At 45.1% G+C, this 14,754-nt stretch overlaps 1 protein-coding gene across 3 annotated transcripts in view; it reads left to right on the top strand.

The window, feature by feature from the left end:
* Positions 1 to 1,152: 1,152 nt before the first annotated feature.
* LOC139413123 (calcium-activated potassium channel subunit alpha-1a-like) overlaps positions 1,153 to 14,754 on the top strand; it is a 309,221-nt gene continuing 295,619 nt past the window's right edge. For all 3 annotated transcript variants that reach the window (XM_071160220.1, XM_071160212.1, XM_071160204.1), the window contains exon 1: positions 1,153 to 2,312. In XM_071160220.1, the coding sequence (XP_071016321.1) occupies positions 2,025 to 2,312 (288 nt within the window). In that variant the 5' untranslated portion in view covers positions 1,153 to 2,024. The remainder of the gene's footprint in view (positions 2,313 to 14,754) is intronic.

Raw genomic sequence — 14,754 nt, 5'->3', positions numbered from 1 at the left:
TTGATTGATTTAAATATTTTTGATCTGTGTGTCCTTGGTCTCTTCAACCAGGGGAGGACTAGGCATCTGGCATTCTGGCATACACCAGATGGGCTGGTCCAGTTTTAACCCCGTGGGACTGTCAAACTTGGATTTTTGTGCAAAAAGGATCCTTATCTGGCTAAAAATGGGGGCCTCAAGGAAAAAAAATGGGTCGGTGTGTTAAAAATGCCTGGGCCAATTTTTGTCCCAGTCTGCCTCTATCATCAACACAGATCAGTTCAACAGTGTAGTTAGTATAGAATATGGTGAAAAATAATTCAAGGCTTTGACCTCAAAGGACATAGGTAATAGGGGAGGTGTTGAGACAGAGTAGCACACTATGACCTCTGTCAAGACAATGGCACATGGCAGGCCTAGTGTACAAGTCCCACTCCCAGCTGTGGGTCCTCATGCGCCCTCTGTGACCATCCTGTCCTGAGACACAGTCTTTCTGTAGGCCACTGATGCATCTGTCTGTGGGTGGCACCTGTTCCTGTCTTATCCTCTGTCTAATTGTCTTCAGAATGTAAAGGATAATTGACTGGGGGCAGAATAAGGGCTTTGGCACTGGAAACACATTATGGTGAATGATTGAAGGAGCCTCCTTCAACTGAAGATGAAAATAAGCCAATGTCATTTACAGATAAGAGAAAATGAGAAAATATCATTATAGTGACAGAGGCCTGTGTAGCAAGGGAAACTCCTATCATCAGGTTCAGTTCTGAGAATTAAAATGGGGACAACTGCTGTGTTGTATGAACTCGATGGAATCATCTGTGGCTAATCTAATAACTGTCCTAAAATGGAAGCCTTGGCATTTCAAACCGAAGTTGCTGCTGCATCACAGTACGATATATTCTCGGCTGCTGTTCAAATGAACATGACAGTCACATATGTAGCTCAGAGACATGTGTCACTTTCAACGTGAATACATTACACCGAAAGAGCGCAATGTATTGCCCAATGCCGCGTTCAAAACCCCCGAGAACTCGGTAAAAACAAGCTGCGACTGGGATTTTGTAATTTTTTTTTTAAACGGTCATCCAACTCCGAATTCCAAATCGGAAACTCGGTGGCTCTTTCTAGATCTCCGACTTTCCGACCTGACGTCACGACGTCATGACTTGATCTAGTTTTTTCCCGAGTTCTCAGTGGTCTTGAAAGCACAATAGGAACTGACTGAGACAAGTGCCTGGCACTTGGTATAAACATCAGCGCTTGGCGGTATTACTGCTTTCTGACCATCTTTGAGCTACGCACCGCCCCTCCGACCTGTACATCTCTCTAGCATTCAGTGGAGCGAGCGGCTCTGACAGGCACTATCAACTGGCCGATCTGCGCGACCCTGGGCTGGATCAAGGGGAAGGAATGGGGACAGTCAGTTGCGAAGGCGACATCACCCGAGCGCTTATATGTCAGAAAGCGAACACTCCGCTAGATGATGTCGTTTGTGTTTTCGCATCGTGGCAACAGTTTGGGGACTTGAAATAGCTTCTGCCATCCAAAAACCATCGAGGCTATCGATTAAATTGGTGTTTAGAAAAGTGAAATCAATTTTCCGCTGTTAATCGACCGAATCCCTGGATGGAAGACGACTTGAGAGGTCGGACAGAAACTGTTTGAAGAAAACAGCCCTTTTCAATGTCGCTGCGCCTATCATAATCTGAAACATCATTGGAAGCCTCGACGGCTGCTAGATGAGACAGACCATCTTTGCCATGGCATTGGTCCTGAAAAACTCGGAAAAGCTCTCAAAATGAAAAGCGCTCAACGTTTGTCATTACTGCGGATTTAAATGCCTCTCGCGAATGGACACCGACCGGCTATTTCGGTCCAGTTAGTGCGTGCGGCGTTTTCGACTGTCGCGGAAATCTGAAATAGATTGAAATAAACATACAATTAATTAAGTGCGGGTGAGAATACACAACGCATAGTTTTTTTTAAAGCAATATGGCTGGTGAGTGGGGCTGGGGACGCTGGCATAGGCTCTCCAAGGCTCCTAGATGCTAGATGAGGCGGACGCCACCGTTACCCATGGAAGCGGCAACTCTATGATGAGTAGAAATAACTATTTTAACAAAAATCCGGACTCCTCGATCTCTATGTCCAAGATGGACGTGATCATCCCCTTCTCGCCAGACGTGCCCTGCGACAACAATGGCCAGCGCATGTGGTGGGCATTCCTCGCCTCCTCCATGGTCACGTTTTTCGGGGGTCTCTTCATCATTCTCCTGTGGAGGACCCTCAAATACCTGTGGACCGTCTGCTGCCACTGTAACATCAAAAAGAAGGTAATGACAAACACCTCAACCGTCAACGGTTGGTTATTGATGTGGCGCTCATATTATAAAGGCAAGTTGTGCATAATGTCACATTTACGGTGATAGATATTACGCCACTGTCTGTCTTGACACATTTTACTGTTCACCTTATGACCCGACGTTGTCATCCAATGTTTATAAAAGCTCTCCGGCCTGGGCTGGGGTGGTTGATTTACCATGGTATATTGACTTGGAGTCCAATTCGTGTTGTTGCATTAGCCTTCACTGGGATAGTGACTTACCATCAACTTATATTGTTGATTTACATTTGGTTGAGTTGTCAACTAACGTTTATTCAACGTAAAATCAACAAAACATGTTGTTGAAATGATGTGGAAACAACGTTGATGCAACCAGTTTTTCCCAGTGGGTAGGCTGAGGAGCTGTCAACTACCCTATAGCTAGAAAACTGTCACCAACATACAACAACAGGCCAGTCTATGTGGTAGGGGAGTACACCTAATATAGGCTGCAAAATTCTCTATTTTATCTTATTTTATGGTAATATTCCAGGCCCCTGGGAAACCAGTTATTACATGTTTTTCAGTAGAGTTAATACTTAGTATATTTAGGTAGAATCAATTATTGGTATATTTCAGTATTCTGTGTCTGTGAAATGCCTGGTGTTGTTGCTTGATGAATGTAACCTGGATGGCTGATCTGAAAATAGACTGTATGGATGCCCCTGCTGTGCTGCCTGCCTAGTTGGTTTGTTCCAGTGCAACAGTAGGCTAGGGGTGGCCCACATAAAGAATGAATCATGTATGAATCACCTGTGGGTAAACGGCTGCTTCAGTTTGCTATCACTCAGTGTTGTATAGGGCACAAGTGGTCCTCTTGTTGGTTTAGCTGGATAGTTCTAGACCTCCGAGGTGGGCACCTCGCAGATCAAATCAAATTGCGCACGTAATACACCGCTGCAACTCCAAGAGCATTTCATTGTTTTCTCCAGTCTCTGCACAGATGATGCTGTCGGTTAAAAAAACCTGTTTTAGGAAGTCAGTCGGTCTCAACTTCCTGGTAGCATAATATAATAACATGCAATTTATAAATCTGGTAGTGCATCAGCCGTTTTCCTCTTATGTCAGTCACTGACCGTCAGTAACATTTTCAATTTACAGTAAGTTGGTCTTGCCAGTTATAAGTGTCCAGGGACACTGACCTCCAGGGACCCCCATTGATTTTGTTAGTCACTCTCACTCAGATATCATATGAACATGGCTTAAGTCATTGCAAAATGTGTATAATTACCAGAAATTAGTTTGAAAATTGCACCCCCCAAAAAAGGTTGCGAGAGGGAGAAAGAGGGCCCTTTTTGTCCCTCTGCAAAGTCCTCCTGGCATAGGGTGGGGGGACGGCCCCTTTCCGCCCATCTCTGTTGGGTGTTGTATTGGGACAGCCAGGGGCATCAGAGGGATGACAGCAGGACAGGCAGAGGGCACTCTTTCCATCCACCCTCCTCCTATCCTCCAGCCTCCACCATCCCTTAATTTCAACTTCAAGTTTTATTTTTCACATGCACAAGTACAGTGTAATATGGAGTTGCCCCCCCCCCCCCCCTTTGTTGCTATAACAGCCTTCACTCTTCTGGGAAGGCTCTCCACTAGATGTCGGGATATTGCTGCAGGGACTTGCTTCCATTCAGCCACAAGACCATTAGTGAGGTCGGGCACTGATGTTGGGCGATTAGGCCTGGCTTGCAGTCGGCATTCCAATTCATGCCGAAGGTGTTCAATGGGGTTGAGGTCAGGGCTCTGTGCAGGCCAGTCAAGTTCTTCCACACCGATCTCGACAAACCTTTTCTGTATGGACCTCGCTTCGTGCACAGGGGTATTGTCATGCTGAAACAGAAAAGGGCCGTCTGCAAACTGTTGCCACAAAGTTGGAAGCACAGAATTGTCTAGAATGTCATCATATGCTATAGCGTTAAGATTTTCCTAGCCCGAACCATGAAAACAGCCCCAGACCATTATTCCACCTCCACCAAACTTGACAGTTGACACTGCATTGGGGCAGATAGCGTTCTCCTGGCATCCGCCAAACCCAGATTTGTCCTTCGGACTGCTAGATCACTCCAGATAACTAGTTTCCACTGCTCCAGAGTCCAATGGCGGCTAGCTTTTCCCCACTCCAGCCGACGCTTGGCATTGCACATGGTGATCTTAGGCTTGTGTGCGGCTGCTCGGCCATGGAAAACAATTTCAAGAAGCTCCCGACGAACAGTTATTGTGCTGACGTTGCTTCCAGAGGAACTTTGGAACTCGGTAGTGAGTGTTGCAACCTAGGACAGACACATTTTACAAGCTTCAGCACTTCACTGTTCCACTCTGTGAGTTTGTGGTCTACCATTTCCCAGGCTGAGCTGTTGTTGCTCCTAGACGTTTCCACTTCACAATAACAACACTTAGAGCTGTCATAACTCTCCTGTGACGATCTGAAGGTTCAGGTTACACTCTATGAGTGGGAAGTCGGCTGTTTTATGGTCTGTCATAAAACACGCTGCCCCTACGCTCTGTAGTGTTGGAGATTGGAATGTAAACTGTGGAACACAGAGAAACCCTTGGACATCAAAAGTTTGAATAGTGAAATAATATTTATATTTTTGATAATGTGGGAGTGGTCCGTGGACACTTAAGGGACAGTCATGACGAGTGTGTTTCATTTGGTGATCTCATGAAGGACAGGAAACCCACATTACTGTATTTCTGTTTGTCTACACTTTTCAATGATCAGATTTACATATAGATGTTGGATAAAATGAATGAGTAAATATGAACTATTTGTGAAAAGATGTAATGTGATGTTAGCCTTCTAAATGAGAGTATGGATTTTCATATAAAGTTTAACTAATCAGTGACCACGCCCCCGTAAGGCCAGACATGATATCATGTGTCATGGAATCGTCCCTTTTTCCACAGAGTATAAAACCTACTTCCTAAAAAATTGACATGAAGTCAGAGAATGCCGGGACGGAGTCCCCACGTTGGAATGGCTACAATTCTATAGACTATTAGACTAGAAAACATGCAGCTGACGCAACATGTGAAATGGTTAAGAACAACAACTCTGTAGTCCATGGAGACCATACAGAGTGTAGTGTTGGCTACACGGCTGGAAATGTTTCAACTCTGAGAATATCGATCACTACAGAATAAGAGCAAATCCTAGACGTAGAATTACTAGTCTGCAGCTGGAAATGACATAAGTCTAATACGAGAATACCGACATCCGCTGAATAATCTACTCTATGCTACGCCTGGCGTATCCATTACAACAGACACTATCCAGAGCCGCGGAGAAAGCGACAACTACGAAAGACATTGACTTCTGGGGAAGTTAACCAGAGACTCTCTGATAAACTGACTGGCAAATCGGACCAGCAATTCCAACAGAGAAGACGACAACGACATACGGATGTAAATATATACATTGCAATTATTCTCGAATGAGCGGCCGTTCATGTGCAAAGGATTAGCAGTTCAATTAATTTAATTATCAACTGTGTGTAGTGAATCCATTTAGTCTTTCCCACTCTTTTATCTGTCCCCACCCCTTTCATTGTCTACCAAGCCGTCATATGGGTTTAGCCCACTAGGGACATATCAATGCATTGCGTTAGTAACCACTATCTATTGTTTGTTTTATGTATTTCTGTGGTTATTTAGTTAATCTGTAAATAAATAATTAAGCCAATTTGTATATCGATGATTCATCATTTAGGCTAGGGTTCGTGCAGATATCCAAGGGTTTGCGACTTTCAGTAATGAGAACTCGTGAGGTAATAATGATGCATTCATAGAAGACTAATCGATAAGATATAAAAATATCTGAAGAGTCGATTTGGGAATTAGAGACTCTATAAACATTTTCCCGTGGTGCCCCAACTTCCTAGTCAAAGTTTACATGATTTGTTTAATCACGTAATAATAATTACACAGAATAGATTTGATAAAATAGCGGTCTTTACATTTAATGATAGTCCAGACACGACACAGTTGACCAGGGCAGCTCTAGCAGGGCAGACATTTTGAGGAACTGACTTGTTGGAAAGATGGCATCCTATGATGGAGCCACGTTGAAAGTCACTGAGGTCTTCAGTACTGGCCATTCTACTGCCAGTGTTTGTTTATGGAGATTGCATGGCTGTGTGCTTGATTTTATACATTTGTCAGCAACGTGTGTGGCTGAAATAGCTGAATCCACTAATTTGAATGTGTGTTCACATACTTTTGTGTGTGTGTGTATATCCACTTTGTCCTATAGTAGTATGTATGTGGACCTAGACTTGGCTCTCTGGTACCGCTTGCCGTGTGTTAGCAGAGAGAACTGTCTATGACTTGGGTGACTGGAGTCTTTGACCATTTTTTGGGCCTTCCTCTGACACAGGCTTCCTATTTAGAGGATAACAGATTGCGTTGTACCCCTTAAGCCGATTTTGGGGGATGTGAAACTGGGCATTATGATGTTTGTTAACGTGACGATGGTGTGTCACTTCTGGTTAGGAGTAATTAAAGGATAGAAACCTAATTTGAGAAACGTGCGTGAAACTACTTCACCATTGAATCGTGCATTGGTCTCAATGGGAAATTCGCTCTAAGATTTGAGTTGCAGTTTCCTGCATCTCAAGTTAGGATTATGCCAGGGAGAGCTATAGGTCTAACAGCTTCTCTTTCCCGTATTCCCTTTTAATTATCAGTGTCAACACATCACCCAGGCCAGCCAGCCAGCCAGCCAACCAGGCAGCCCAGCTGAAACACACACCCGGGGATTTGTACCTGGGGAGCGGTTCTAACGCAACCATGCCTGACCTGGGTCTCTGGATGGATCACCTGCCTTTCTCAATTTTATGTATAAAGATATTCAGGGTGAAGGCAGGGTAGAGTGGTGCTAGTCCTCGGGGGTGACTTTGGGGGGAGGGGTTGGTTTGACACTTGGCCACAGAGGGAACAGGCTTGTTGGGAGCATTAAGGAGGGAAACCGGATCTGTGTTCAGCTGACTGGCGAGGCCGGCTCCGTTGGCATGGTGTTAGTAACGGGATTCAGGGCAGCGGGGGCCTCTGGCACTGGGGATACTGGGCATCAGGGGGAAACTAATGGCTGGGGGGGATGATGCGTGTGTGAGGTGGTGTTGCATTTCATGCCCTTACCCCCTCTCTGTACCATCCCTGGGACATGTCCCAATACTGTTAAATGGCTTCCTCTCTTCATCTATTTTAACCTCATCTCCCTCCCTTCCTGATCACTGGATGGGCACTCAACTCAGGGCTCTCACCTATCACATTCACTCAGGCAGGTGTTTTCTGCAGGGGAACATTTTAAAGCTTTTTGGTCACATCCACATGTGCAATAAAGTACAGTGAAATGCTTAACTTGCGAGCTCTTTCCCAACAATGGAGAAAGAAGGTTGTAATATTGATATGAAATAAAACACGTGAAATGTGAGAGAAGAAACAGGATAATGCAGTTCTTAAGCTATATACAGGGGGTACCGGTACCGAGTCAATGTGCGGGGGTACAGGTTAGTCGAGGTCACTTGTTCATGTAGGTAGGGGTAAAGTGACTATGCATAGATAATAAACAGCAAGTATTAGCAGTGTAAAAACAAGGGGGGTGAATGTAAATGGTCCGGGTGGCCATTTGATTATTTGTTCAGCAGTCTTATGGCTTGGGGGTAGAAGCTGTTAAGGAGCCTTTTGGACCTAGACTTGGCTCTCTGGTACCGCTTGCCGTGTGTTAGCAGAGAGAACTGTCTATGACTTGGGTGACTGAAGTCTTTGACAATTTTTTGGGCCTTCCTCTGACACAGGCTTCCTCTGTTGTGTTGTCAGCAAACTTCATGATGGTGTTGGAGTCGTGCTTGGCTACGCAGTCATGGGTGAACAGGGAGTACAGGAAGGGGCTAAGCACACACCCCTGGGGGTCCCCATGTTGAGAGTCAGCGTGGCAGAGGTGTTGTTGTTTACCCTGCCTGTCAGGAAGTCCAGGATCCAGTTGTAGAGGGAGGTGTTCAGTCCCTGGGTCTCGAGCTTGGTAACGAGCTTGGAGGGCACTATGATGTTGAACACTGAGCTGTCGTCGATGAACATCATTCTCCAACCCAAACCATGCTCATGTATGTGCATATCTAATACAGAGGTTACGAGCGTACAGTAGGCTACACAGTGATGCAGAGTGGGGAACACTGTTTGTCTTATTAGTATGGGCCTATCCTATTATTTTCTCTTAGTGTCCCAGTGTTGCTGACTTCCTACTTTGTACTTCCTACAACCAGACTGGGTGTCTGGGGTCTCCATGCAAGGTTTAGACCAGGACACACACACTGGAATGGGAGCAGAGTGCCAGTAGTACATTGGGAGACAGCCTGAGAGGTGGTGCTGCAGTTTGTTTGTCTTTAAAGGGGCACTATGCAGTGATCACTCCGCCATTTCCTGTTTGCTAAACTTCTAATAGTTTGCCTAATTTCAGACTTTGTGACAAAACAAGCAGTCATTGTGTAGAGAATCATTGTACTATTTAAAGCGTTGTAAAATATATTTTCCTTTCCAAAAATATTGTGTATTCAGCAGTTTTTGAAGAAAAACAAATCTTCAGAAAGGAAAGCATAGAAAAAGCACCCGACCCTTACCAACAAATGCAGTGAGAAATAAAATTGAGAAATAACTTTAAAAAGGTAATAATAAATATCACATGCCTTTTCAAAATGTGCAGTGGTCCATTCATCTGAACTGTGTATGAGCACTGGACAATTTCCTGACCTTTTGCTGTCCACTGTAGCCTACTGTATGTGTTGTCCCTCCCTACGGCCTGGCTACTACAGTAGGCTGTCAGTGGTTGACTGCAATGCGTTGTGTCATGTGTTGTTGATACTGGAATGGAGTCGGCAGCGTGCCTCCCAGCCGTCCAACCAGGGCGTAATAAGTTTCTACTCACTGACACACATGCCCCTCTCTCCTGCTCTGATGTACTGGGAATAACATGCCCCTCTCTCCTGCTCTGATGTACTGGGAATAACATGCCCCTCTCTCCTGCTCTGATGTACTGGGAATAACATGTCCCTCTCTCCTGCTCTGATGTCATGGGAATAACATGCCCCCCTCTCCTGCTCTGATGTTATGGGAATAACATGCCCCTCTCTCCTGCTCTGATGTACTGGGAACAACATGCCCCTCTCTCCTGCTCTGATGTCATGGGAATAACATGCCCCTCTCTCCTGCTCTGATGTCATGGGAACAACATGCCCCTCTCTCCTGCTCTGATGTCATGGGAACAACATGCCCCTCTCTCCTGCTCTGATGTCATGGGAATAACATGCCCCTCTCTCCTGCTCTGATGTCATGGGAATAACATGCCTCGCTCTCCTGCTCTGATGTACTGGGAACAACATGCCCCGCTCTCCTGCTCTGATGTACTGGGAACAACATGCCCCTCTCTCCTGCTCTGATGTACTGGGTACAACATGCCCCTCTCTCCTGATCTGATGTACTGGGTACAACATGCCCCTCTCTCCTGATCTGATGTACTGGGTACAACATGCCCCTCTCTCCTGCTCTGATGTCATGGGAATAACATGCCCCTCTCTCCTGATCTGATGTACTGGGTACAACATGCCCCTCTCTCCTGATCTGATGTACTGGGTACAACATGCCCCTCTCTCCTGATCTGATGTACTGGGTACAACATGCCCCTCTCCTGCTCTGATGTCATGGGAATAACATGCCCCTCTCTCCTGCTCTGATGTCATGGGAATAACATGCCCCTCTCTCCTGCTCTGATGTCATGGGAATAACATGCCCCTCTCTCCTGCTCTGATGTCATGGGAATAACATGCCCCTCTCTCCTGCTCTGATGTCATGGGAATAACATGCCCCTCTCTCCTGCTCTGATGTCATGGGAATAACATGCCCCTCTCTCCTGCTCTGATGTACTGGGAATAACATGCCCCTCTATCCTGCTCTGATGTCCTGGGAATAACATGCCCCTCTATCTATCCTGTGTGGCTGGTTATAGAGCCTGTATGGTTCAGACAAATATAAGCAAGCAGAAAGTATGTATGATCTTCTGGTTTCACTTTATTTCATACTCCACTGTGTTTTTAAGAAAACAATTAGCCTAATTGCATAAAATATATTACTTCGTCCTGTAATTCTTTTGGATTTGATTGAAAAGAGAACCTCATTCAGTACAGTCCCAATGTGGTACCTGGTGCTTTTAAAATAAGTACTTGAAAGTAACCATGGCCAAAATGTGCTGCTGACAAAGGAGTGTAGGAGTAAGGAGCTTGTGTTTTTGAGAGAAATTATATCAAAATGTTTAAATTAGTGAGAACTAGATGTAATTGTTGCAATAGTTTGAGTGGGCACCGTCTACCATCATCCAATGTTGAATTATTTTGCCATTTAAAATGATTTCATATAGCACTAATTTTGCTAATGTGGACAGTTTGCGTTACTACCTTACACAAACTCACATTTTAAAAAATGTCATTTTTTTTAACCTCAGATTGATGACATTAATATAGATGTTTATAGTCATCAAGATGACACTAAATCACAGTGTATTGAGCAGTGTATTGAGTTAAAGGCATGTAGGGACTGAAACACACAACATATTCTCTATCAGAATGTTTTCAGTGACATATTCACCATAAACAAGTTAAGACAATATGAAAGTCCTGTAACTTACTAATGCTCCCAGTAGACCCACACCCTCATACATTTTCTTGAAGTACACACTCTCTCTCTCTCTCTCTGTCTGTCTCTCTGTCTCTCTGTCTGTGTCTGTCTGTCTCTCTCTCACAAACATGCAATCTTTGGACAATAAAATGGACGAGTTATTGGGAAGATTAAACTACCAACGGGAAATTAAAAACTAACATCTTATGCTTCACAGAGTCGTGGCTGAACGACGACAATATTGACATACAGCTGGCTAGTTACAGTGGGGCAAAAAAGTATTTAGTCGGCCACCAATTGTGCAAGTTCTCTCACTTAAAAAGATGAGAGAGGCCTGTAATTTTGATCATAGGTACTTCAACTATGACAGACAAAATGAGAAAAAAAATCCAGAAAATCACATTGTAGGATTTTTAATGAATTTATTTGCAAATTATGGTGGAAAATAAGTATTTGGTCACTTACAAACAAGCAAGATTTCTGGCTCTCACAGACCTGTAACTTCGTCTTTAAGAGGCTCCTCTGTCCTCCACTCGTTACCTGTATTAATGGCACCTGTTTGAACTTGTTATCAGTATAACAGTACCTGTCAACAACCTCAAACAGTCACACTCCAAACTCCACTATGGCCAAGACCAAAGAGCTGTCAAAGGACACCAGAAACACAATTGTAGACCTGCACCAGGCTGGGAAGACTGAATCTGCAATAGGTAAGCAGCTTGGTTTGAAGAAATCAACTGTGGGAGCAATTATTAGGAAATGGAAGACATACAAGACCACTGATAATCTCCCTCGATCTGGGGCTCCACGCAAGATCTCACCCCGTGGGGTCAAAATGATCACAAGAACGGAGAGCAAAAATCCCAGAACCACACGGGGGGACCTAGTGAATGACCTGCAGAGAGCTGGGACCAAAGTAACAAAGCCTACCATCAGTAACACACTACGCCGCCAGGGACTCAAATCCTGCAGTGCCAGACGTGTCCCCCTGCTTAAGCCAGTACATGTCCAGGCCCGCCTGAAGTTTGCTAGAGAGCATTTGGATGATCCAGAAGAAGATTGGGAGAATGTCATATGGTCAGATGAAACCAAAATATAACTTTTTGGTAAAAACTAAACTTGTCGTGTTTGGAGGACAAAGAATGCTGAGTTGCGTCCAAAGAACACCGTACCTACTGTGAAGCATGGGGGTGGAAACATCATGCTTTGGGGCTGTTTTTCTGCAAAGGGACTAGGACGACTGATCCGTGTAAAGGAAAGAATGAATGGGGCCATGTATTGTGAGATTTTGAGTGAAAATCTCCTTCCATCAGCAAGGGAATTGAAGATGAAACGTGGCTGGGTCTTTCAGCATGACAATGATCCCAAACACACCGCCCGGGCAACGAAGGAGTGGCTTCGTAAGAAGCATTTCAAGGTCCTGGAGTGGCCTAGCCAGTCTCCAGATCTCAACCCCATAGAACATCTTTGGAGGGAGTTGAAAGTCCGTGTTGCCCAGCAACAGCCCCAAAACATCACTGCTCTAGAGGAGATCTGCATGGAGGAATGGGCCAAAATACCAGCAACAGTGTGTGAAAACCTTGTGAAGACTTACAGAAAACGTTTGACCTCTGTCATTGCCAACAAAGGGTATTTAACAAAGTATTGAGATAAACTTTTGTTATTGACCAAATACTTATTTTCCACCATAATTTGCAAATAAATTCATAAAAAATCCTACAATGTGATTTTCTGGATTTTTTCCCCTCATTTTGTCTGTCATAGTTGAAGTGTACCTACAGGCCTCTCATCTTTTTAAGTGGGAGAACTTGCACAATTGGTGGCTGACTAAATACTTTTTTGCCCCACTGTATATGATGTACCGGCAGGATAGAACAGTGGCGTCTGGTAAAACAATGGCCGGCGGTCTTTGTATTTTTGGAAATAACAGCTGGTGCACTATATCTAAGCAAGTCTCGAGCCATTGCTCGCCTGAGGTAGAGTTTCTCATGATAAGCTGCAGACCACATTACCTACCAAGAGAGTTTTCATCTATATTCTTTGTGGCTGTTTACATACCACCACAGTCAGAGGCTGGCACCAAGATAGCGTTAAATGAGCTGTATTCCGCCCTAAGCAAACAAGAAAATGCTCACCCAGAGGCGGTGCTCCTAGTAGCCGGGGCCTTTAATGCAGGGAAACTTAAATCAGTTGTTCCTAATTTCAATCAACATGTTAAATGTGACCAGAGGGAAAATAACTCTGTACCACGTTTACTCCACACACAGAGATGCATACAAAGCTCTCCCTCGCCCTCCATTTAGCATATCTGACCATAATTCTATCCTCCTGATTTCTTAAAAGCTAAAATTAATGCAAGAAACACCAGTGACTAGATCAATAAAAAAGTGGTCAGATGAAGCAGATGCTAAACTACAGGACTGTTTTGCTAACACAGACTGGAATATGTTCCCGGAATCCTCCAATCGCATTGTACATCACATCTGTCATTGGCATCATCAATAAGTGCATCGATGACGTCGTCCCCACAGTGACCGTACGTACATAGCCCAACCATCCGCACTGAGCTAAAGGCTAGAGCTGCTGCTTTCAAGGAGCGGGACTCTAACCCGGAAGCTTAAAAGAAATCCCACTATGCCCTCCGATGAACCATTAACAGGAAAGCATCAATACAGGACTAAGATCGAGTCGTACTACACCGGCTCTGACACTCGGAGGATGTGGCAGGGCCTGCAAACCATTACAGACTACAAATGGAAGCACAGCCGAGAGGCTTGTGTCACTAGGCAGCTATCAGACGAGCTAAACTACGTATATGCTAGCTTCGAGGCAAATAACACGGAAACATGCATGAGAGCACCAGCTGTACCGGAAGACTCTGTGATCACGCTCTACGCAGCCGATGTGAGTAAGACCTTTAGAAAAGTTAACATTCACAAGGCTGCAGGGCCAGACGGATTACCAGGACGTGTACTGCGAGCATGCGCTGACCAACTTACAAGTGTCTTCACTGACATTTTCAACCTCTCCCTTTCCGAGTCTGTAATACCAACATGTTTTAGGCAGACACCATAGTGCCTGTGCCCAAGAACACTAAGGTAACTTGTCATGGCTGACATCAACACCATCATCCCAGAAACCCTAGACCCACTCCAATTTGCACGCCACACTGCCCTTTCCCACCTGGACAGAAGGAACACCTATGTGAGAATGCTATTCATTGACTACAGCTCAGCGTTCAACACCATAGTGCCCTCAACTCATCACTAAGCTAAGGATCCTGGGACTAAACACCTCCCTCTGCAACTGGATCCTGGACTTGATGACAGGCTGCCCCCAGGTGGTAAGGGTAGGTAACAACACATCCGCCACGCTGATCCTCAACACAGGGACCCCTCGGGTGCGTGCTCAGTCTCCTCCTGTACTCCCAGTTCACTCATGACTGCACGGCCAGGCATGACTCCAACAACATCATTACATTTTCCGATGATACAACAGTGGTAGGCCTGATCACCTATGACAACGAGACAACCTATAGGGAAGAGGTCAGAGACCTGGCCATGTGGTGCCAGGACAACAACCTCTCCCTTAACGTAATCAAGACGAAGGAGATGATTGTGGACTGCAGGAAAAAGAGGACTGAGCACGCCCCATTCTCATCAACGGGCTGCAGTGGAGCAGGTTGAGAGCTTCAAGTTCCTTGGTGTCCACATCACCATCAAACTAACATGGTCCAAGCA

The sequence above is a fragment of the Oncorhynchus clarkii genome, chromosome 1, assembly GCF_045791955.1.
Source record: "Oncorhynchus clarkii lewisi isolate Uvic-CL-2024 chromosome 1, UVic_Ocla_1.0, whole genome shotgun sequence".
Lineage (NCBI taxonomy): Eukaryota > Metazoa > Chordata > Actinopteri > Salmoniformes > Salmonidae > Oncorhynchus > Oncorhynchus clarkii.
The sequence above is the reverse complement of the archived record's forward strand: the minus strand, read 5'-3'. Positions and strand labels throughout refer to the sequence as shown.